At 41.3% G+C, this 24,642-nt stretch overlaps 1 protein-coding gene across 2 annotated transcripts; it reads left to right on the top strand.

The window, feature by feature from the left end:
- Positions 1-3,497: 3,497 nt before the first annotated feature.
- LOC115591653 (interferon-induced protein with tetratricopeptide repeats 1B-like) lies at positions 3,498-23,305 on the top strand. Of its 2 annotated transcripts, none has more exons than XM_030433826.1 (2): positions 3,498-3,782; positions 21,963-23,305. In XM_030433826.1, exons 1-2 carry the CDS (start codon positions 3,775-3,777, stop codon positions 23,266-23,268), a joined length of 1,314 nt encoding a protein of 437 aa, XP_030289686.1. In that variant the 5' UTR covers positions 3,498-3,774; the 3' UTR covers positions 23,269-23,305. The 2 variants fall into 2 exon arrangements, with proteins under 2 accessions (XP_030289686.1, XP_030289685.1); XM_030433825.1 differs by lacking the exon at positions 21,963-23,305 and adding an exon at positions 10,632-13,072 and having other exon boundaries at positions 3,502-3,782.
- Positions 23,306-24,642: the final 1,337 nt, after the last annotated feature.

The following is a 24,642-nucleotide window of genomic DNA, read 5'->3' as shown; positions in this document are numbered from 1 at the left end:
AATAAAATGTTTCATAATCAAAAAAAGTTAGGCTACTTTTAATTGTTAGCCTAATTCTCTTGTTCTGAGTTTTCTCTATTAAAATCTTGTGTAAATGCAATAATTACGGTTTACTATATGCGACGATGTGAATATTGATAAATGTATAATTAAACTTGTTAAAATGTACATTTTGGTGTTATTTCGTTTTTATAAAAAAAAATATCATGACACAATGAATGCATTCATCACGCATTTGTGTATTTACATGAGAGATTATAGAGTTTAAAATCTAGCTGTCAAAATGACGCTTACAGCCGTTCTAGTAGTGTTGGAGTTCCGGCTCCTCTAGTGCTAGACATGTTTCAAGGTGTAGCCTATAAATACTTTTCTTTAAATAGCCTAATAATGTGAGATATAGTTTTTCACACGCAAAAAGTAAAAGTAGGCCCTTATCTTGTTAAAATCATTTTCCCTCATTAAAAATTCCAGAATCAAGAAATATTCAAATAGGCTTTATGGCATCCCAAAAGTTTGAAACTCAAACATTCTAGAGTAGGAACAATATGAAAATCACATGTTTGAGTGGAGGGGGTAAATCAATAGACTTGGCAGGTGGTGATGCGTCAGGGCTTCTTTGGTTCAGCACTGCGGACAGCGGGGTGAGACAGAGAGATGATCCTCATTAACAAGAAACATTTGGCTCATGCAGAGAAATGAATCTGTTTAAACTAGATATTTATATGCCACAAAACAATTAAAAAGGAGAGTGAGAGCGGACGAGGCATCCATTGTGTGATGGTGGAGCAGAGAGTCAGCACCTGGATTTTGCACCCACGGTCAGTAGTATTAGTAGGTGTATCGGCAAACAAACAAACAACAACGACCATTATTCATTGTATTATTACATTCGTGGGAAGTTACTACATAAAGATTTTCACGTCCGCACAAACGTAATGAATCCCTGCAAACGTATAGTTATTACATGCAGGGTTCTCCCCAGAAATTTTCAGTGGAGCGGCGCACCGTCAGTCCGGGGGGGGGCGCGGACACACGTCAACGTCAGTCGTGGGGGGGGGGGGCGTACGCGGACGGTCGTCAACTCCGTGGGCCGGGGAACGGACGGACGCTCATCGCCGTCAACCGGGGGACAGACGGACGGACGCTCGTCACCGTCAACCGCGGAGTATAGCGGCGCTGACCTAGCGGTATAGCGGCGCAGCACCGTTGTTCCACCGTCTGGGGAGAACCCCGACATGTGTGGGAAATCGCGTGTTACGTTTGTAGTAGGCAGCGACCCCAGCATATGACGTACGTCATTGTGTAATCACACACTAGTGTTAACGGCGCACCTCCGGCTGACCTCTTTACGTCACCAACTGCCTCGGCATTCAAGAAAGATGGCGTACGAAGAGCGAGACGAAGCTACATCTTTGTACACTTCGTATATTGTGTACATGATAATTACGCAAACTAGGGGCACTCTGGCGCTCTTTCTCTCTTTCTTGCGGTGATTTCGGAGGAAAGCCGCCGCCGCCGCCCGTCTACTTCCGGCTCACGGCCCCGGGGAAAAATCTCGCGCCTGCGTAGAACGCAAAATCCGTTCCGATCCGCTGGAAACGTATACATGCAGGAGTAATGAGACTATCAATCGAATATTCAACGTGGTGTAATTCAACTATGAGAAATCCGATCCGGTCCGATTTTAGTCAGACTAAGGTGTATACATGCAAATTAAAGATCCGTTCATAGTCGGACTAACACAGTAATTTGGTTTTCTTGAGTGTCATGTAAACGCACTGAGTGACTCTGCAGACAGCCACAGACTGCTCATCGCTTCCAGGTATCAGCTGCCTGATGTTCAAAATTACTCACATGACAGCTGCATTAAAGTCAAACTATGAAAACGTCCAGTGAGCCATCGCTGCAAGACAAAAACAAAACTACCACTAATTGTGAATCATCTCAAGAGAAGAATGAAGTCCGAAGTGTAACAAGTCGTGTTTCTGTTGCTCTCAGTTTGACGGACAGAACTGTGGCTGCAGGTTTGCAGTCCGGTCGGTGTGGCTGTGTTCAAACTGCTCAATACTCAGATTCACTTTTCCTTTTTCTGATTCTTCCCTTTCGCTTTCTTGTCTCTCTGAATCTTGATGAATGAAATGTTCACAGAGGAGGTGATGTTTTAAAGTTTTGGATCAGAACGTTATTTGTCTCTCTCCATTCACCACCATACAGAGTTTATATGAGGTGAAGTTAGTTTCATGTTGGACACTGGACAGACATCCAGGGACACCCAGCGGCGTCTCTCCCTCAGTGTCACCCGGTGTCGGCAGCAGGATGACGGTCAGCTGCCTCCAGAATCTCGCGCTGCGCTGGAGGCTCATTTATGGACCAACAATAGATTATTATTTATTTGATTTACACAAAAACAATTTTTCTTCCGGCTGACTTCATTAAATTAGTGAAAATTATAATGATAAAAAAAATAAAATACTTACCTGATTTCATGTAGCACACTTAGTTTGATTGCTAAGATAAAATAATGGCTTTTTTTTTTTAAAAATCAGTAGCTTCCACGTCATGTGATTCAGTGGCTCCAAACCAACAGACGAATAAAACACACCTCTTTTTTAGTTACATTTTATTGCTTCTTTTATTTTATATGAGTATTTATTATATTATATATAATATTCAGCATTTCTGACGTCAAGATGACAGAAATACTGTGAATCTTGTCACATTTAATGCAGCGAGTCATGTTTATATGGAGGACTAAAAGTGCCATAATTAAATAAACAAATACACCATTAAATAATTAATCAAATATGTCATTAATTAATTAAAATACCAATTCCTTTTTATGTTAAAAAAAAAAAAAAAAAAAACATATATGATTATTTCACTATTTTATTAATTATTTCATGGTCCTGTGTTGCAGCGCTTCATGAATTTATTTTATCTGTAAACTCACCCATCAAAGTTGGTGGGCGGATCCTAACTCCTGATTGGTTACTTTGCACATCAAGTCAAGGCAAATTGATTCCAGATAATGGTTTGATGCAATCAAACAAAACTTTATTGGCAACCGCTAAAAATCAAGGGGAAGGCTAGGTCCCCTGCGAGCCGTGATGTTGATACAGCGTGCGAGCTGCAGGACAAAATGTCAAAAAGTTAATGGGGATCCTCCATCAATGTAGCCGCCATGTTTTAAAAGACTTTTTCTTCTTCTTTCGGTTTCAAGACTTCAGACCAAAGCAATGGATTAGACTAAATTCGCATCAGCCCCGCCCACTGACTTTGACAGATAAAATAAATTCATGAGCCGATGGAACACAGGACCATGAAATACTTAACTAAATAGTGAATTATTATATATGCTTTTTACATGAAATCCATTGTTATTTTAATTAATTAATGGCACATTACATTCCAATTTGAATTCATTAATGACACATTTAATTAATTAAAAAATTCATTAATTAATGGTGTATTTAATGTATTTAATTTTGGCACTTTTAGTCTTCCGCAGGTTCTGTGCAGTCAGGGGGACTTGGGCAGATCTGTGGCTGCAGGTTTAAAGTTTTTATTCCGAGGAAACGAAACTCAGGGCGAATTCGTGTCAGTTCGCCGTCCTCGCTCTCTTGGAAACGGCCCCTCCTGTAAAACTCTTCTGTGGTTGTTCAAACTGCTCGACAGCAGCTCAACAGTTACAGTCAAGAGGAAGTTGGACATCAGATCGTGTCAGCGAACCCCAAATCAATAATCAGAGAGCTACTGTGTGGAGGAAACAGCTGAATGATGAGGTGAGTGACTGCTGCTGCTTTCACATCATTATGATGCATTTCATGTTTTAGTTTTGACTCCTGGAACCAACCAGTCACTGACGATATATTCATTCCTCCTTTCTCCCTTCTTTTTCTGTGAACTGTGATCCTGGTGGTGTTTAATTTATCCAGGATGGTTGGTTTCAATTAAATGTGGTTTTAGGTGTTTTATATCTTCCTCTTTTGTTCATATTTCTTTAAACATTCATTTTGTCTCTCCTTCCATCATTTCTTCATTCTCCCCTTCTTTGCTTATTTCAATGTCAGTGTTCTTTACAACCTTCTTTATCTTCTACCTGACCATTACTCCATTTTTCTTCTTTCCTCCCCTCCTGTTACGGCCTCCAAACAATTAAATAAATTAAGCCGTGGCTCAAATTGGAGACCTCAACATAAAGGAAGGACATTGAAATGCAATATAAATACTTTACCAAAATAAAGAAGTCAGCAAACCAAAAGGGACCTGGAGATGCCTGCCAAACTCGGGGGACCAGGCCACACCCTAAAGGGACGCTGAAGCTGGCCCCCCTCCCTGCCTGACAAAACCAAATTATAAACTAAAAACTAAACGAAAAAGTAGGACTGCCGGCCATCTCCAGGCCAAAATAAATAACAACTAAATCAAAGATTACTGAAAGAAAAAGGTATTTAACACATTGGGGGTTTTAGGCACAGCACAGTGATTGAATGTCTGAGTGAGTGAGTCATGGCCACACACAACAACCCCACCCTATTTCCTATTTCCTTGCCATCTAGGCTTACTCAATTGCTCCCTTCCTTACCTTGTTCCTTCCTTCCTTCCATCTGTCGTGTCTCAACTTCTTCATCTTTTTTGTTCAAGAAGGTTTTTCAGAGTTTCAAAGAATTCACCAATAAAAAAACAGAAATAATCTCCAGGAGTCCTCAAAAGCTGAGTGCAGTAATGTTTCATTTATCGTCAACTAAAACATGGGATCCCACAGACAACAGCCCATGAAAAAGAGACCCGAATACTGAACACAAAATATATATGATGGGGGATGGGCCCCATGGTTTATCCAATCCTTGCTCCTTCCTTTGTTTTATCAATCAAATTCTGCTGATTTAGGAGTTTCCCTGCATGAGGTTAAACGTGCCCACCTACGCCAACATCCCTCCTCAGCTGGGATACGGTTTGAACTCCCTTTGACACACTCCACTGCCTTCCTGACTGCATTTCTCTTAAAACAATAAAGGTGCTTTAAAAGTAACACAGTGTTTGATTGCATGATCCTTTTCTCGTGTCTTTGGTTACATTTTTACACTTGTAGATTTTACAATTCAGTGATTCAACTGATGAGTACACATTCAATCAGCTGGTGCAGAATCATACATATTTCCACCATCCATTATGATTTCTTCACACGTGATTCTTCTTTTAAATAACACAACAATTATTATCAACCCATGACTACTTACTATGATTATATTATCCCACACTTCCTTCCTGACCATTCAGTGCTCCTTACAAAAAACATTTAAATAAAGTGGCAAGCTGTTGCAGCTGATGCCACCAAATCAACTCCTCAAAGATCAGGGCGTAAAAGATCACGCTCTGAAGAAGTAAGTGATGAGGATGAAGCTGATGGGGTCATGGAGGTTGAGATCGGCCTCCTGAAGTCAATTAATGTAGCAGTGGCAGTAAAAGTGCTCTCAACACATCTAAATGTCTTTATTGCCTTTGTTTTTTTTTCCCTTTTATATTGTAAATGGTATTTTAAAAATGTATATTGGTTCCTTTGTTTGTGGTGACACTGACTGGCCAAGCCAGTGAACAGGACTGAGTGGGCAGCGTGCTGTGTTCACACGCTCAATTACCAATTAGAGAGAAAGAGTGTGTGTTTGGTTTGAGGCTACGTACAGTAAAGAGTTGGTACTGAAGGGTAGCAGTGCAACCTCAAAAAACGATGGTAACCACTCTTAAGTTTTTTGGACAGAAGGAGCACACGGTATGTGGTTGTATTTTATTTTACACCAATAATATTTGTGTTTGTAATCATGGAGGACTGAAAGTGCCATAATTAAATAAAAAAATACACCATTAAATAATTAATCAAATGTATCATTAATTAAATAAATTAAATCATTTAAAATTGGAATTAAATGTGTCAATAATTCATTAAAATACCTATTCATTTTATGTATTAAAAAAACATATATAATTATTTCACTATTTAATTAATTATTTCATGGTCCTGTGTTGCAGTGCTTCATGAATTTATTTTGAAAGCGTCTCTCTGTGACCTGAAAACATCCGTGTTCTTGTGAATCGTGTGTGTCAGCGTGTTGGAAGTGTGCCTGCATGGTCTTTGCTGAACGTGATGAAAATGATTTACTTAGTACCTGGCTGATAAAGGGCACAGGGTTTGTTGTCATATCGCTTCATGACATGTTTAATGTTTAATTCAGATTGTAACTTTTACAGATTTGTACAGTTTGATATAGCATGTTTGAGCTAGCGGGAAAGCTAATTAGCATTAGCTCAGCTATCCTGTCGGTACAGAGGAACGGAGATGAGGTGTTTGAAGGTGTGTTCGAGAGTGTACAAGGTTCCTGTAATAAACACTTTGGACCATCAGTTAGAGAGTCTGACCATCATTCAGCCGGGGGATGCTACATCCTGCACCTCGCACTCTGTATCAACAGTGGGGCTAGCAGGGGACCGAGCCTTCCACAGCGTTGCCAATAAAGTTCTGTTTGATTGCATCAATCCATTATCTGGAATCAATTTGCCTTGACTTGATGTGCAGGGTAACCAATCAGGTGTTAGGAACCGCCCATCGACTTTGATGAGTGTGTTTGACAGATAAAATAAATTCATGAAGCACTGCAACACAGGACCATGAAATAATTAATTACATAGTGAAATAATTATATGTTGTTTTTTTTAACATCAAATGAATTGATATTTTAATGAATTAATGACACATTTAATTAATGATTTAATGGTGTATTTATTTATTTAATTGTGGCACTTTTAGTCCTCCATATTTAATTCTCATTCTGGTACTAATAATAGCTTCTGTTTGTGATTTTATTTCAGTTTTTCACGATGTTTGCCAATTAAAGGCAGAAAATAAAAACTGGTCAAACATCAGTCCGAGTGTGGCTTATCTGTACTAAAAGGAAGAACTTTGGGAGCAGTTATAATTAATGATAGACTTGCTAAACTGAATGTGTTGGAGGTTATGATGAAAGACTTGAATCATCTTAAAGCTAGCCTTGAATACAGTCAGGGGCAAATTGATGAACTGCTGAATGACAACAGGAACCTAAAGAAATCTGTGCAGGATTTGGAGAGCAGGGTGAATGTGATTGAGGAGAACAAGCGCCTGTCAGAAGCCCTGCTTGATCAACAGTGTCATTCTATGAGGAACAACTGGGTTTTCTCAGGAATTGCCGAGGAGGACAGTGTTGATTGTGAAACTGTTGTGAAGACCTTCATGACCGAACAGCTGAAACTGCCAAGTGAAGTGGTAAAAGATGTCACCTTCTCCCGAGTCCACAGAATGGGTAAAGTATTGAAGGAGAGACCAAGAGCCATTGTTGCCAATTTTGAACATTTTAAACATAAGGAGCTTGTGAAAAGTCGAGGAAAACAACTTAAAGGCACAAAGTTTGGAGTAAATGACCAATTTCCCCATGAAATCATCAACAGGAGGAAAGCACTCTATCCCATAATGAAAGAACAAAGACTTCAGAATGATCGCGTCACTTTAGTGACAGACAAATTGTACATAAATAACCAACTGTATCCTGACCCCAAAACAACTCCCTGGTTATTCTGAGCTTGATGGATATCTGATGCAGGTCGTTACACTATGGCAAATTCAACCATTCAAATTGGTTCTGTGAATTTAAAACTACCGAAGCAGGGATTACATATTGCCCACATAAATGTGTGTAGTTTACCAAATAAAATAAATTAGAACATGTTCAAAATCAATAATATTCATGTTCTAGCCATCATGGAGTCACATCTAGATTGCTCTATCACCGATGGGCAAGTCCATGTGGATGAGTATAATTTTATAGGAAAGGATAGGAATCAGAATGGTGGAGGTGTGGCAATGTATATTCAAAATCATCTGCCTTTTAAAAAGAGAGATGATCTAACAATGAATCATCTGGTGGCTGTATGGGTACAGATACATCTACCTTATCAAAAACCTCTAATAACTGGATGTGCATATCGACCTCCTTGCTCAAATGTGAACTATTCAGATGACGTATGTTCTAGTCTAGATAATGCAACTAATGATAAGAAGGAAGTGTTTTTTATGGGTGATCTGAATATAAATTGGTGTGATAACAAGAATAGCAATAAAACTAAATTATTGAGGTTTACAGAGGGGTGTAATATGAAACAGATGATTAGGAATGCAACAAGATGTTCTATAAGGAATGGCATACGTACTGAGACATGCATTGATCTGATTTTTACCAGTGTGCCACAACAGTGTTCAGGTGCGTGTGTGCTTCCTGTTGGTTGGTCTGACCACAATATTATATCCATAACCAGAATATCTAAGATTCCAAAGAGACCACCTAGAATAATAGTAAAGAGGAGTTTGAAAAGATTTAATTGTGAGAAATTTAAGAGGGATTTGGCTGCATGTCCCTGGGAATTAATATTTTTTAGAGGAACATTTAGATCATGCCTCTGAATGTTTTACTGAACTCTTAACTGAAGTGATGAATTGGCATGCTTCAATAGGAAATGGACTGTTAAAGCTTGTTCTGCTCCATGGATAGATAATGAACTTAACAAAGTTTTTATGGAAATAAATGAGGCAAAAGCTACATTTTTTAAATCAAATTTAGAATCTGACCAACAGATCTATAGAAAATTAGGCAATTATGCACTGAAATCAAATCACAGTGAAAAGGCGTAAAATGAAAGTGTAGAAAAAAGTGTGGAAATGACTCAAAAAAAAAAACATGGAATGCAGTCAGAGGATTGTTGGGAACAAATGTTCTACAGGATCCATCATTTGTTGAGGAGAATGGAAGAGTGATCACAGCCTGTTGATGTTGTCAATCATTATGCTGCTGATTTTGGAAACACAATTAACAGACTAGGAACAATGACAGATTTTTCCAGTTCTAAAGATACTCTCAATAATCTGATTGACAACAACATCATGCTAAATAAAATGTGCTCTTTATCCCTTTCCTTTCTAACAACTGAGGAGGTTATGAAATTGCTGAAGTCACTTCCTGATGAGAAAGCTGCAGGCTAGGATTTAATGGACGACAGGTTATTGAGGTATGTTGCACCTCAGATCGCTGCTACTTTGAGGTATTTGTATAATTGGTCAATTGACACTGGTCACTTCACTAGAGTATGGAAGAAAGCTAAGCTATGTCCAGTTCCAAAGAATAGTAAAGAACCAGTCAGCCCATTAGTCTTTTACCTGCACCGAGTAAAATACTGGAAAGCATCATCAGTGCTCAGATTTGGTCATATATGGAAACTAATGACTCAAGGCAGTTGTCTTGGGTCTCTCCTTTATCTGTTGTATACAAACGATAGTTCATATGCTCTAGTCCGATAAAAAATGACAATTTTTGTGGATGATATCACTGTGTATGTACCGGGGTATTCATGTGTAGACATACAGACATCACTACAGCAAGATCTGGAAACAATTAAGGATTGGGTTGATATGAACAAACTTGTGCTGGATGTCAAGAAAAGTAATGCTTATAGGTTCTGTGAGGAAGAAGCAAACTCTGCGCTGTTTACAGCTCATGACAAATGGTACAATGATAACAACAACAACAACAAATAGATGAGACTAGACTGTTAGGTGTTCAACTCGATAGTCATCTGTCTTGGACACCACACATATCTAATCTACGTAAGAAGCTGGTTGGTAGAATAGCCAAATATTTACCCACAAAAATATTAAGACAAGTGACCCACACTTTAATTGTGAGTCAGGTGAATTATTGTGCTGCTGTTTGGGGTAATGCTGGAGTGGGAGAAATAAGTAGACTCCAGGCTGCACAAAATAAGGCTGCAAGAATTATTCTTAGATGTCCAAATAATACTCCTATTGAAGAGTGACACAAAAAACTAGTGTGGTCGTATATCAGGGATATAATAGCTAGAAATGTTCTTAAATTATTGTGTAACTCACATGTTTAAAAGAAGCCAAAACTGTTGATAAGCAGATTCCAGGAGGTAAAAGACAGACATTTAGTCAGCACAAGAGCAGCTAGCACAAGTGATTATGTTTCACCCAGGACTAGACTTGTAACTGGTAAAAGGATGTTTTGTTTTCGGGCTGTGAAGCTGTGGAATGGTTTACTTGATCTCATTAGGAATTTACCAGAAAAAGACATTTTAAACAAAACATTAGGGGTATTTTTTAAGAAGTATTTGAACTCTTTTATTGTAACTGTATGACTGTGATTGAGGGTATAGCTTGTAATGTAATATCTGTATAAGTTTTGTTTTGTGTGTATAATGCCATTAATGTGTTGTACTGTATGTAGTTTTTTGGTTTGTGTCTGTTCAATATTGTGTTATGTTTCAGTTATACTGTATTGTGTTTGAATTGTATTCTGTAATGTTTTTATGCTATGGACTCTTGGAAGAATATCCCAACTGGGCTAAAAGAGATCCACATAAACAAACAAACACTACATCTTGTATATATTCCTTCCTTCACATGAGATGAACAGACTTTCTCCACACATACTTCAGTATGTGTGGAGAAAGTCTGTTCATCTCATGTGAAGGAAGGAACTTCAGTCTGTTGTTGAAGCCGACTGATGATCTGTATTTTTATTCTCCATCAGTCAAACATCACTGGAGTCCAAACTGGAGGCCCTGCAGTGCCACTTCACCTGGGATCTGGGGGAGCCCAGCAGGTCCAAACTCTTCCATATCAGGTACCAGCTGGAGGACATTGGCACCGAGGAGGGAAACAGCTGGCTGGGTCACATTTACAACCTGCGGGGGTACGTTCAACACAAGCTGGGGTTCACCCAAGATGCCCAGAGTTTGTTCAACAAGGCTGCAGAGGCCTTCTGCCAGACAAGAAGAGCAGACTCAGATGAGGGTCCCTGGTTAGTGGTGAACTACGGGAACCTGGCTTGGCTGCACCACCACCTGGGAGAACAAGCAGAGAGTCAGGCTTACCTGTCAAAGGTCGACGCCCTGATGAATAAATACCCATCTCCATCCCAGGACGAGCTCCATCCAGAGATCTACGCTGAGAAAGCCTGGACCCTGATGAAGTTCAGCAAAGACAAGAAGCAGCTGGCTGCAGATTACTTCCAGAGAGCCATCAGGATGCAGCCGGACATGGTGGAGTGGAAAACCAGCCATGTCTTATTGTTGTATCGTTTCCTAACGCCAGCCAATACAGGACTGGATACTGACATGTTGGAGAAAATGAGAATTGCAAAGGAAGAAGATCCAGAAAACTTCTACCTCGCTGCTCAGTACCTTCAGGAATGTGCAGAGAAAGGAGAAAGAGTTGAAGATGAAGCTCGAGAGTTAGCTACAAAGATTCTGAAGAATCCAGTCAGCAGCTTCAGCGGTTTTAAACCTTTGCTATGGGTATATTTTAAATATGTATCTGTTGATGAGGCCATTGATTTGGCAGAGGAGGCTCTGAGACGTCATCCAGATGTGCGTTTTCTGAAGAGCTGTGTTGCATTCTGCTACAAATGGATCATTACTTCCAGGGACAGTTACCCAAAACAAAGCACAATAGACAGAGCGATCAGTCTCCATGAGGAGCTGATTTCTCTTTACCCTCAGTCTTCTTTTATGAAGAGAATGGACCTTGCAAGGTTATATGGAATGTCAAATCACAGCCAGGCTAAAGCTGAGCAGATTTACCAGGAGGTGCTTGAGAGTGATCTGGAACCTGCAGACAAACAGCTGGTTTACAACAGGTTCGCAAACTATCAATTCTTTGATCTACATGATCGTCACAGGTCGATAAAATATCACATGAGGTCAGCAGAGATACTGATACAATCCTTCTTTCGTCAGAACAGCATCATGAATCTGGAGAAGATTAGAGACAAAAAGTGGCACCAGACGAGTAGAGCAATAGAGGAGTTTCTGAGAAACCTGCCAGAGCCAGAAATGTAGGTGTTGCATCACCTAAAGAAATCTGTACATAGAATTTTGGAAAACTTGAGCAAAATAAAGTTAAAGTAAAAGTGAGCCACTGATCACAGCATGATAGACAGTAAGGTTTGACTTCAGTCAACATAAATAATAACAGCAGACTTTGTTCACCAAATTTTTGTCCAAATATTATGTAACGATGTTTAATTTCACTTTGACCTCCTGACGTGATCAGCTTTAGTTTCCCAGGTGTGGCTGAATGTCTTCAGAGTTACAAACACAAAATAAATCACATAAATAGTTGTAGAAACAATAACATATGTAGCATCCTGCTGATTTGTTTATAGGGGTTTATTACATGTATTTCAGATGGTAGAGTGTTTTGATGTGGGCCTATAAATGTATTGCTGCTGTTAATATTTGTATTGTTAATGTGGTGAATGATAACAAATGGACCGGGCCTCAGGACGGGTCTCTGGTCACGTAGCTGCCTCTGGGAGAGATTATGAGGAAGTTGCTGGATCGCTTTTCTGTGGTTCAGGTGTGAGTATCCTGACCTGCAGGTTCAACATGGGTTTCTAAAAACACTACAACAACCCGGGGTATTAATATCTTAAAGGTTTCTGATGTTTGTGTTTCTTGAATATGAGGTGATTCAAAATGATACGAGCCACAAGGTTTAGACATTAAAACTGTTTTCATGCTGATGTTTATATTGAATAAGAGCTTTAGTTACAGTTAAAGTTAACTGCATGGGAAAATTAATGCTCAATAACACTATAGTTAGTTATAGACATTTTCAAGGTGTGTTAATTATTGTAAAACATCCCAAATTATACATTTAGCAGCTCTCACCAGTCTGATACATAAATTGGGTATTTATGAAACTCATGAAACAGAGTTGAGTGAGAGGGCTACACGTAACATAACTTTGGACTGTGTTTAAGGATCATAATATCTCTGTATGAAACTTGCTTTGCTGTAATCTTTGGAGTATTAATGAATGAAACTCTCTCATTGATCATGTTAAGATGTGTCTTATAATCTGAATATTATCACCAGATGCAACTGATTATATTCATAGAAAGTTTGTTAATCTGTGTCCCAGCTGTGATAAATATGAACGCTAATAAATAAACATTATATACACTAAGAACTCTTGTTTTGTTTGTTGCCAAGTTAAACTGTACTTTATATGTCTGAGATTTCAGAATCATTTTCCAATGAGTTTATTTGAATTGAAGTTTAATTTGGTAACTTTTTTACAGGAATATATTTCCTTGAAAGAAAAACTGATTTAAACGAAAGTGCTTCAACATCTAAAATTAAAAATAAACCAGAAACCAGACCAAGAAAGATCAGGAGGAGTCACTGCATCTCTTTCACAAGTCCTGGTGGTTCAAACAGTGAGTCTGTGCCACAGAGATGAGGCAGTCAGGTTATTGATCATCAGAGATCTTCCCCTGTAGGACAGCAGGGGGAGCACACATTTCTATTTAGACAACCCGTGGCTCGGGCATCTGTTTCGGATGCCCCCGGGACGCCTCCCTCGGGAGGTGTTCCTGGCATGTCCCGCCGGGAGGAGACCCCGAGGAAGATCCAGGACATGCTGGTGTGACTATGTCACTCAGCTGGCCTGGGAACGCCTTGGGATCCTCCCGGAAGAGCTGGAGGCAGTGTCCGGGGAAAGGGAAGTCTGGGTGTCCCTGCTCAGGCAGCTGCCCCCGCGACCCGGCCCCGGATAAGCGGACGAAAATGGATGAATGGATGGATGGACTTTCACCTTGTCCAGCACTCCCTCCCAGTTCTGCCTCTGAAAGTCCTCAGTTCCTCAGTATAGTCCGAGGATTGTAGTTCCCCCTTTTTTTCCCGCTTAAGAGTTGAATCCTACAGGCAGCTGTAGGCGACCAGGACAGAAACTGGTCAGCCCTCAATTTAACCCAGTACAGAGTCAAATTCAGTTTTCAGTGTATGCAGTATTATTTTAAGATTACAGTTTTTGTTGATTTTACTTTTTGATGTTTCTAAAGAATAAAGTATCCTTGTGAAACCAGCCGGCATAACATTCAAGAAAGCATTCATGTGGTTTTGGAGAGAGGTGTGTGTCTGGGTGCAACCATCAAAAGATTTCACAGACACATTGCACAGCCGATACACACACCAAACACACACCAAACACATAGCAAACACCTGCCAAACCCAAAGACAGCCAGCTGAGCCCAAAACTGGCAAGATGCTTCATCCACGAAAAATACTGATAATGATAATGTGCCCATTTTTTGTTGATGCAAGTTAATGTTTTCCTTATTATGTTAGTTGAAAAATAATATCACAATTAACACCTATCTATCTGTGCATGAGCCTGTTCATAGAGACCGTTGGATTTTAAGCATGAAGCATATGCTTCATGCTTAATGTATACTGGGTAATAGGTAATACTTTATGTATACTGGGTAGTAGGTGCCTTTGGCGTGAATTTCAATCACTGGGTGGAGGTCTCGTCCGACTGCTGCAGAATTCCAAATCACTTTTGCAGTGGCATCTTAGTCAAGGCTTAGAGCATTGGACACTGTTGGCATGTCTGGCACCTTCCTGTGGCAAAAAAAGCCTTTTGCTGAATGAACAGCAAAGCTATCCAAATAGCATTGATTGCACCACAGTGCACCTGTAATTTACAAGCCTTACAGGAATCCCTTTTTTTGCAAAGTCTGATTTCTTCAGGGCTCTACCTGTCCAGAGTCCTGAGGTTGTTCTTCTTATGGTGACCACCCCGTATACAGTGGCCAGTCTGGTGTAGGGTGGCAGGTACTGTGTGCTGTTGGCCATTTCCGGTTGCTGGTCTTCTTCTAGGCGTAACCTGCTCCACTCCCTGGATTCCTTTCTTCTTTAAAAGTACTGTATTACTATCCAGTATCTGCTGTACAATGTTGGATAATTCATACTTTTATTTTACTGCTGTACTGGTTGGATGGTCACGTGCCTTGATCCACCCCCACTGTCCAACTTGAAATGGGACTTTCAGGTCAGGAGCTGTCCTCTTATCTCCAGTTCCCCACCCCACTTCGAATGACATAAATCATTAGTTGTTGATTCAGTCCCTCCGCTGTGGGGGGTCTCTTGGCATGACGTCTGTCATTCAGGGCTCATCCAACCTCCAGTGCCTGCATACTACATTCTTTGGAATTGGCATTCTTGCACAACCAGTTCTTTACCAGCCCGATGGTTCGTTCTACTTTCCCATCAGCTTGGCAGGTGTAAAGCAGCGAGTAGATTCTCATTACTCTCTCATGTTGACACCATCGGTCCACCTGGGCATTGCAGAAGTGAGAACTATTGTCTGTTTGCAGCACCTTGGCCACCCAAAGGTTGCTGCAGACATGGTCAAGCATACTAACGACACTGCTGCCTTTAGCGTCACAGATTGGTTTGACAACCACATATCCTGACATTGAATCTACTAGCACAGGAGGTATTTCTCGCTTTTCTTCCCTGTCAGTCTCAGGGGGCCAGCCATATCCATGCAGACTGATCCCCAGGGGACGGTGCTTTTTATGTTTAAGCCATCCACCTGTTGTCCTCGGCGCCCTGCTTTGTATTTCCCACATACTTTGAGAATACGGCGAACTTGCCTTCCCGGAATCCAGAGCTGCTGCTTTTCCAACTCCTACCGTGTGGGAAGGGTGCCTGCATGGCCTAACAATGCATGTACGGCCTTCATCACTCCCTGCACAGACACTTTTGGGACCACCCTTCCTTTGGGTGATTCGTCCGACTCCTCGAGCTCAACAAAGACGATTTTAGTCAGCTGCACAAGGTGGTCCACTCCAAAGTTTCATCGGCAGTGAGCTCCTTCCTTCATGTGCGCTTTCTGGTGCACCACGTTCAGGTCCATGTTCAGCCGCAACTCGGCTATCTTTTTCTTTAGAAGCGCAGGAACTGCCACCCGAGAACTGCCACCACCTGGTCACCCAGGAGTTGTTCCAATGAATATGCTTGTTCCACCTCTCCCTCAAATGCATCTTGGTCCTTGCTGGGGTTACACCACTTGAGATGGTGGATGACTGCTGATTCCCAGGTGTTGACCCCATCTCCCCTCAGGATTACTCTGCAGGGAGCCTGTGGGTTGCTCCTGTTGGTCCGGCTCCCTCGACCCCTTCCTCGACCAAGTCCAATGCCTCTGGGTCCGATTCTTCGTGTGGCTGATGTCCGTCAGCCATGTCGTCTCTTTTGTCGTTTCGATTCACCTGCCTCTCAAAGCCTCTCAAAGCCTCTCTTAGCGCGTCGAGTCAGGGATGATCGGCAGACTTCTGGGCTATTCTACCCCGCCCACTTCTTGCAGGCTTCAGTGGATCTGGTGACTCAGCTCACTCTGGCTGGTCACCTGGAGATCCTCCTTGCCTCAGCGGATCTCTTTATCACTGGCGTTCGCAGGAACCTTCCCCGTTGGATGCCTTTCTTGGATTGTCTCACACGAACAGCGGCTGGCTCTCCGCTGGGGTTTTTTTTCACGTTGGGCGCCATATGTTAGATCCCGAGTTTACCCCTGTCCAGGAGGCACTGGACCAGCTCTCCGTTATAAAGGGTTAGGTTCCTAAACCTACAAGAGGTTGCATTAAAAGTGAGATTTCAAACAGGGATTGCTCAAGCTGGTAGTGAGGAGACTCACCTAGCTTCTCACTGCCTGAGTCCGAATGTCTACCCTGCTTCCTCTGGTTTGGCACCTGACATGAATAGCCCTTGAGTCAGATACAGCCACCAGCCATGCCCGTTATGGCAGCTCTCCTCTAAATGATCTCAGCACTAGGTATGGTGCTAGGTTGAATTTTAGGGGCTTTTGGTAAACCCAAGGGACTCATTCAATTTGGTTGGCTAGAGTAACCTTTAAGAACCTTTAAGATATTTTGCACACTTAACACCCAACTTTTATTTCCATCAAAGAGACATAAAATCAATGTCCACAACTTTTACTTTAACTATATTATGTTGTATTTTAGCAAAGGCAAAACATACAGCTTAATGCTTATTTCATCTACTATCGATCATTATCAAAAATCCTTACTGATAAAATCACGATACTGTATATAACAAATTAATCTAAAAGAGCTGAGGCCTGGTTAAAATACTACAATGTAGGTGAGATGGAGAGGGTCAGGTGCTTCCGTGTGTTGCTTTTCCCTTCCTGCTGAAAGTCCAAGTCCTTGAGGCAAATCACATCCCCGCCCGAGGTCTCTCAATTTACATTTACATTTACATTTAGTACATTTAGCAGATGCTTTTGTCCAAAGCGACTTATGATAATATTTGTCACAAGAGAGAAACCACGACATATCACCATCGATGGAGTAAAACGAAATATAGGAACAATTGTCAAGCCCTCACCTGAAGATATATTTCATCTCTCGGCCAAATTATTCGGAGCCATGGAATACATTTCCACTGCTATGCGGACGACACTCAGCTGTATGTGCCCTTAAAAGCTGATGACAAATTGCAAATCACGAAGCTAGAGACCTGCCTATATGCAGTGAAGAAGTGGATGTCAGAAAACTTCCTGCTCCTAAATTTGGAAAAAACTGAGATGCTGGTCATCGCCCCCGCCAGACAGAGACCCCATGTTGACCAGGTGACTGTAACTCTCGACAACTGTGTTATTTCTCAAAGCTCAACTGTCAAGAATCTAGGTGTTACTTTTGATTCTACACTCTCCTTTGATCAGCACATCAAAGTAATTACCAAGATCGCCTTCTACCACCTGCGCAATATAGCTAAAATTAGGTCCTTCCTGTCCACCGCGGACGCAGAGATCCTGATTCATGCCTTTGTTTCATCTAGGCTGGATTACTGCAATGCCTTATTTTCAGGTCTTCCACGCGAGAGCACCAAAAGTCTTCAAATGGTTCAGAATGCTGCAGCCAGAGTCTTAACACGTACAAGAAAATTTGATCATATTACACCAATCTTAGCATCTCTGCACTGGCTCCCAGTACATCTAAGATCAGACTTTAAGGTGCTGCTGATGACATACAAAACTGTACACGGCCTTGCCCCGTTGTACATGTCAGATCTCATTAAACCATATATTCCAACTCGGGCATTACGGTCTCAAAATTCAGGGCTCCAGATGGTTCCCAGGATCAAAAAGAAGTCAGCTGGCTGCAGGGCTTTTTCCTATCGGGCTCCTTTCCTCTGGAATACCCTCCCAGCTGACATCAGACAATCTGTCTCTGTTGACGCCTTTAAATCTAAACTCAAAACTCACTTCTTCGATTTAGCCTTTAATTAGCCCTGATATCAATTGTAAGCTTCTTCAGTGGGTCGGTGTCAGTCTCAATGAGTTCCTATACTACTAGAGTTACACTGTGCTGCCGACGAGAAACAATCTGTTTTTTCTGATAAATACTGCATTTCTCTAACCTTTGTTTTTGTTTTCTGTTCCCACAAGCTGCAAGCTGTGTCACTCTCTATAGCTTTCTCCTCCCCTCCTCTTCTCTCTCCTCCTTCTCTTTCTCCTTCTCCCCTCTTTCTTTCAGGCTCCCTTCTGATGGACCACGGCCCCCGGGACCATCTACTGTTTCCGGGCTCCAGCTGCCTTGACTGATCTGGATCATCACACCCCGGGCTCTGCTGGATCATTGCTCTCCTCTGCTTCACTATCTCCATATATCGATATTTATGTTAACCTTGATGCCTCTCTCTGTCTATTACTAATTATCTTGAGTGGCCTGCCCTCTTCCAGGTCAACATGGTGGACAGGAGGTCGTCTGGCTCGGGCTCCACTTGGTGATGCCTCGTCCTGCTCGGTCGTCTCCTGGTTCCACTAATGTTGCATAACTTGTATCAGATCTTCTGTTGATGTAACTTGTAAACTGTGAATTGTTGCTCTTTTCTGTACACGCAACATCTATTGCATGTCTGTCCGTCCTGGAAGAGGGATCCTCCTCTGTGGCTCTTCCTGAGGTTTCTTCCATTGTTTTTTTTACACTGTTAAACGTTTTTTTGTTCCATCAACATGTGAAGTTTTTCCTCACTCGAATCGAGGGTCTGAGGACAGAGGATGTTGTTCACTGTACAGATTGTAAAGCCCACTGAGGCAATGTGATTGTGATTTTGGGCTATATAAATAAAATTGATTTGATTTGATTTGATCATAACTGCTATTTGTCAAAGATTCTTCAAGTGCATAAGTGAACAAAAGTACTCTGATATCCAAACTGTAATCCACAGCACGTTGGCAAAAATGTTTGTCTGTTGCGCTCTTATTTCCATCTCAATTTCTGTGGTAGATTTCTTGAAGTCCTTTCTGTGATGTTTAGGCTGCTCACATACTCCGTTTCCTGTGTTGATCCAAGGCTGCAGCAAGTGGAAGAACGCTCTTTAGTCTGTCCTCTTGGTTTATATACTCTCTTGCTTCAGACAGTGGCTTGGTTTATGTCCTTGTTAGGACATTTTTCAGATGTCTCTCTGCTCAGTGGCTTATAAATCCTGGGATGATGGCTAACAATTCTGTGACAATGACTGAGGTGTGACACATCCTCTTGTCAACCAAACAGTCTTGTATCAATTCCTCAACTCAGCACAGCTACTCTACTGATTTAACATTACCTTCATTAAGCTTATAAACTTCAATACATTCATTTAAATCACACCTAAATATTACATGTTCTTTTACTGTAATTACAGCAAAGTTAGTAGCCTACTTATACTTTTATTGTAATCATAGCAGAGCTTCAATATATTGCAGAAATCATTTTGTATAATGTCCATTATACTAATAGTTGTATACTGTGTAAGGCAGTAGTGTATAGATCTCAACTTTTCTGACACCCTTTATTCACACTCAGCAGGGTGGGTCTGTCACTGGAAAACAGGGTCACGTCACATCATGACACTTCCTAAAAATACTTTATCAAATCATTTTCAGTTTAAAGAAAACGTCCATCCTGTAAATGTTAATTCAGTCGTTATCTCCTCCCGTCCAAACTGATGGAACAGCAGTTACTGAAGTAGCTGGTGGAGAAAACAACCAAGCAAACATCAGATGTGTCCACACAGCTTGTCTGCTGTAATCACAGTCTGCAGAAGACCTGAGATCACAAACTGATCTGAGGAGACGTTACAGACAAGCTGCGTGGAGACATCTGATGTTTCTTTGGTTGTTTCTCTGTTATACTTTAGGTGTTCAGCAGAATGCTGCAACTCTGTTTAACTGTGAAGCTCCAGAACTGTTCTGTGGACTACGACACAGGAGGAAAGGATGACTTTATATCATCAGGAGGAGGAGAGGACGACTTTATATCAACAGGAGGAGGAGAGGAGGACTTTATATCATCAGGAGGAGGAGAGGAGAACTGAGTTTACAAGTTTACAATTTTTTTTTTTTTCCTTTAAAGTACTCATATCACTCTGACAGTACTCTAACTGCAGGCCACATGTTGTCTGATTATGTGTAAACACATAAGAATTTCAGTTCCTTGTGCAGTCCTGGGTTGTAAGATGACAAATAAATGAACCTTGGACCTTTGAATGCCCCGCCTGCAGAAATCTGCTCCACTCTGGAGCCTTTAAAGCTGCAGCTCGACGGCATCACATCATTTTACAGCCAAGCAGACGTTGGCGCTTCCGAAGCAGAAGCAGCATCGAGAGTTTTATCAGAGAGCTTCTGTCGAGGAAACAGCTGAACGATGAGGTGAGTTTCATATCACAGGAGGAGAAAATAGTCAGTATGATTATGATGTATTTAATGTTCCAGAGACAAAAAACATTACGGATTCAATAGATCACTGATGATGTTTTCATTTCCTTACTGACTCTTTCTTTTCTGTGCTGAGGTCCTGTTGTTTTTGTTCTCATTGTGTAATTAGTAAACGTGACTCTTAAAAACATTATCAACAATAATCTGTGTGTTTAGGTGAAGTTTTGTACCGTGTTTCATTGTTACGTGACATGAAGTTACATTCTGTATGTTGGACCTTGGGTTACTCACACGGGGCACCATTATGTTGGGATGTGCATTGCATGAGGCACAATTCGGTAGTGTTTTTGCAAAATTAAAAGGGAGTTTTAGTTTAAATTTGGCTATGAATAATGATTAATGATTATCAGGGATAATTAATAATTATGATAAATAATATGATACAATTTACATTAGATCACCTCGGGGCACCACCCTTGAAAACATGAGGAAATGTACTAAATCGGTCCCATAAAAAGTTACTAAACAGTTTATAACTCTGATTAATAATTAACTCAATAACTACAACCAAAATTTACCATAACAGCTAGTAATGGTTGAAGGATTTTGGAGTTCTTGACTGTGTAGAGGTCGGCAACATTCACTCTTGTATAAGATTAAATAGACAGCAAGACGGTTCAAAGGTCTTTCATTCAACACAAAGATGAAAACACACAATCATATATACAGGTGTGTGTGTATGAGTGTGTGTGTGTGTGTGTGTGTGTGTGTGTGTGTGTGTGTGTGTGTGTGTGTGCGTGTGTGTGTGTGCGTGAGTGCGTGTGTGTGTGTGTGAAACATGATGCCAGGTTAGAGAGGATGGTAAGTAGCATGCAGAGATCCTTAGTCTGTGTGAAGCAGCATTTGACTAATGTCGAATTAGAAGAGATCTTGAATGCAGGCAGCCCTGTGGGGGAGGGCGAAGAGTGAGAGACAAAGAACAATTAATTCGTGGAGTTTTGACTATCTGGTCAGAGGGGGTTCTGTCACCCTTACCAATAGTAGCTCCAAGAATGGTTACTGTGAAGAATGGTGAATTCTGGGACACTGAGTTCAGTTCAGAGTCCATTTTGAAATCCACAATGAATGACTTCATCTGTGGGTCCCAACACATATGAACATGTTGAGATATCAACCTATAATCTGAGACACATGTTCACTTGTTCATGTCCTGAGATAAATGTCTCCTTTCAATGTTTGTATCCAGTTTCTATTCTTCCTCCACATGAGATGAACAGAGTTTCTCCACACACAGCACACTTCAGTCTGTTGTTGAAGCCGACTGATGATCTGTATTTTTATTCTCCATCAGTCAAACATCACTGGAGTCCAAACTGGAGGCCCTGCAGTGCCACTTCACCTGGGATCTGGACCCCAGCCGGTCCAAACTCTTCCGTCTCAGGGACCAGCTGGAGGACATCGGCACCGAGGAGGGAAACAGCTGGCTGGGTCACATTTACAACCTGCGGGGGTACGTTCAATACAAGCTGGGGTTCACCCAGGATGCCCAGAGTTTGTTCAACAAGGCTGCAGAGGCCTTCTGCCAGACAAGAAGAGCAGACTCAGATGAGGGTCCCTGGTTAGTGGTGAACTACGGGAACCTGGCTTGGCTGCACCACCACCTGGGAGAACAAGCAGAGAGTCAGGCTTACCTGTCAAAGGTCGACGCCCTGATGAATAAATACCCATCTCCATCCCAGGACGAGCTCCATCCAGAGATCTACGCTGAGAAAGCCTGGACCCTGATGAAGTTCAGCGCAGACAAGAAGCAGCTGGCTGCAGATTACTTCCAGAGAGCCATCAGGATGCAGCCGGACATGGTGGAGTGGAAAACCAGCCATGTCTTAGTGTTGTGTCGTTTCCTAACACCAAGCAACACAGGACTGGATGCTGACATGTTGGAGAAAATGAGAATTGCAAAGGAAGAAGATCCAGAGAACTTGTACCTCGCTGCTCAATACCTTCAGGAATGTGCAAAGAAAGGAGAAAGAGTTGAAGATGAAGCTCGAGAGTTAGCTACAAAGATTCTGAAGAATCCAGTCAGCAGCTACAGCGGTATGAAAGCTTTGCTATGGGTTTGCATTGATTATGTTTCTGTTGATGAGGCAATTGATTTGGCAGAGGAGGCTCTGAAAAATTATCCAGATGTGCGTTTTCTGAAGAGCTGTGCTGCATTCTGCTACAAATGGATCATTACTTCAAGGGGCAGTTACCCAAAACAAAGCACAATAGACAGAGCGATCAGTCTGCATGAGGAGCTGATTTCTCTTTACCCTCAGTCTTCTTTTATGAAGAGAATGGACCTTGCAAGGTTATATGGAATGACAAATCACAGCCAGGCTAAAGCTGAGCAGATTTACCAGGAGGTGCTAGAGAGTGATCTGGATCCTGCAGACAAACAGCTGGTTTACAACAAGTTTGCAAAATATCTATTCTTTGTACAGAAAGATAGCCGCAGATCAGTAAAATATCACATGAGGGCAGCAGAGATACCGATACAATCCATCTTTCGTCAGAACAGCATCATGAATCTGGAGAAGATTAGAGACAGAAACTGGCACCAGATGAGGAGAGAAGTAGAGGAGTTTCTGGAAAACCTGCCAGAACCAGAAATGTAGGTGTTGCATCACCTAAAGAAATCTGTACATAGAAAGTTTGATAACACATTTGGAAAACTTGAGCAAAATAAAGTTGAAATGGAAGTGAGAAACTGATCACAGCGTGATAGAAAATAAGATTTGATTTTAATAATAATGGATTGGAATGGCGCTTTTCAAGTCACCCAAAGCGCTCTTACAGAGTTCCAGGTTCCATTCATTCAACCAACTAAACTACAACAGTAGCCACAACTGCCCTGGGGAAGACAGACAAAAGTGTGGCTGCCATTCAGCACCTACGGGCCCTCCAACCACCTCAAACATACAGCAGTCATACACATTCACACAAGGCAAGGTGGGTGAAGTGTCTTGCCCAATGGTCGGGCGAGGATCAAACCACCGACCATTGGAACATAGGCAAACCCGCCCTACCACCTGAGCCACGGTCGCCACTAAGAAGGTGTGACACAACATGAAACTTTGCTCATAGTATCACCAGGGTCTCTACACATAGCTCAACTGAACCTCATACACTCCACCCAGACGCGTCGATCCCCGAGTATGTCTGGGCTGCCATGACCATAGCTAGCGGAACAAGCTACTGCTAACGTGAGTTGTTCAAAAACCTTCTTTTTAGTAAACTCTGTGTACACAAACAATGTTGTCAATGCTCGTGTTCATGTGTAGAGACCCTGGTGATACTACGAGCAAAGTTTCATGTTGTGTCGAGACTTCTTACTGTTTAAAAATTGAGATTTAGATGCTAGCGTAAAAGTGCCCGTAGCACTCCCATTGAAAATGAGTTTGACCTGAAAACAAAAATACAGTAAATCTTAAAAGTGCCTCTTTCATCGTAATTATGCTTTTACATGAAGATTTGACTCATATACATTCACAATAAATGCCTAGGATGCATTTTGGCGAGAGTTTCACTTTAATAACCTGAGTCATTCTCGTAGATGTTGATCAGCTCATACTCTGTTGGGTTGCTTTGTTTTTCTTTTGGACTGTATTATAATATCTCTGTATGAAACTTGCTTTGCGGTAATCTTTGGACTATTAATGAATGAAACTCTCTCATTGATCATGTTAAGATGTGTCTTATAACCTGAATATCACCACCACATGCAACTGATTGTATTCATAGAAAGTTTGTTAATCTGTGTCCCAGCTGTGATAAATATGAATGCTAATAAATAAACATTGTGAACATTAAATAATCTTGTTTTGTTTGCCGCCAACATTAAACTTGAAACGTTTGAGAGTCCTGATGAGGCTTTATTTTATATGTCTGAGATTTCAGAATCATTTTCTGAAGAGTTTGTTTTAAATAAACAGTTTAATTTGGTAACTCTTATACAGGAACATATTTCCTTGAAAGAAAAACTGATTTAA

Source organism: Sparus aurata, chromosome 11 (assembly GCF_900880675.1).
Source record: "Sparus aurata chromosome 11, fSpaAur1.1, whole genome shotgun sequence".
NCBI lineage: Eukaryota > Metazoa > Chordata > Actinopteri > Spariformes > Sparidae > Sparus > Sparus aurata.
This window is presented reverse-complemented; position numbering and strand designations above follow the sequence as displayed.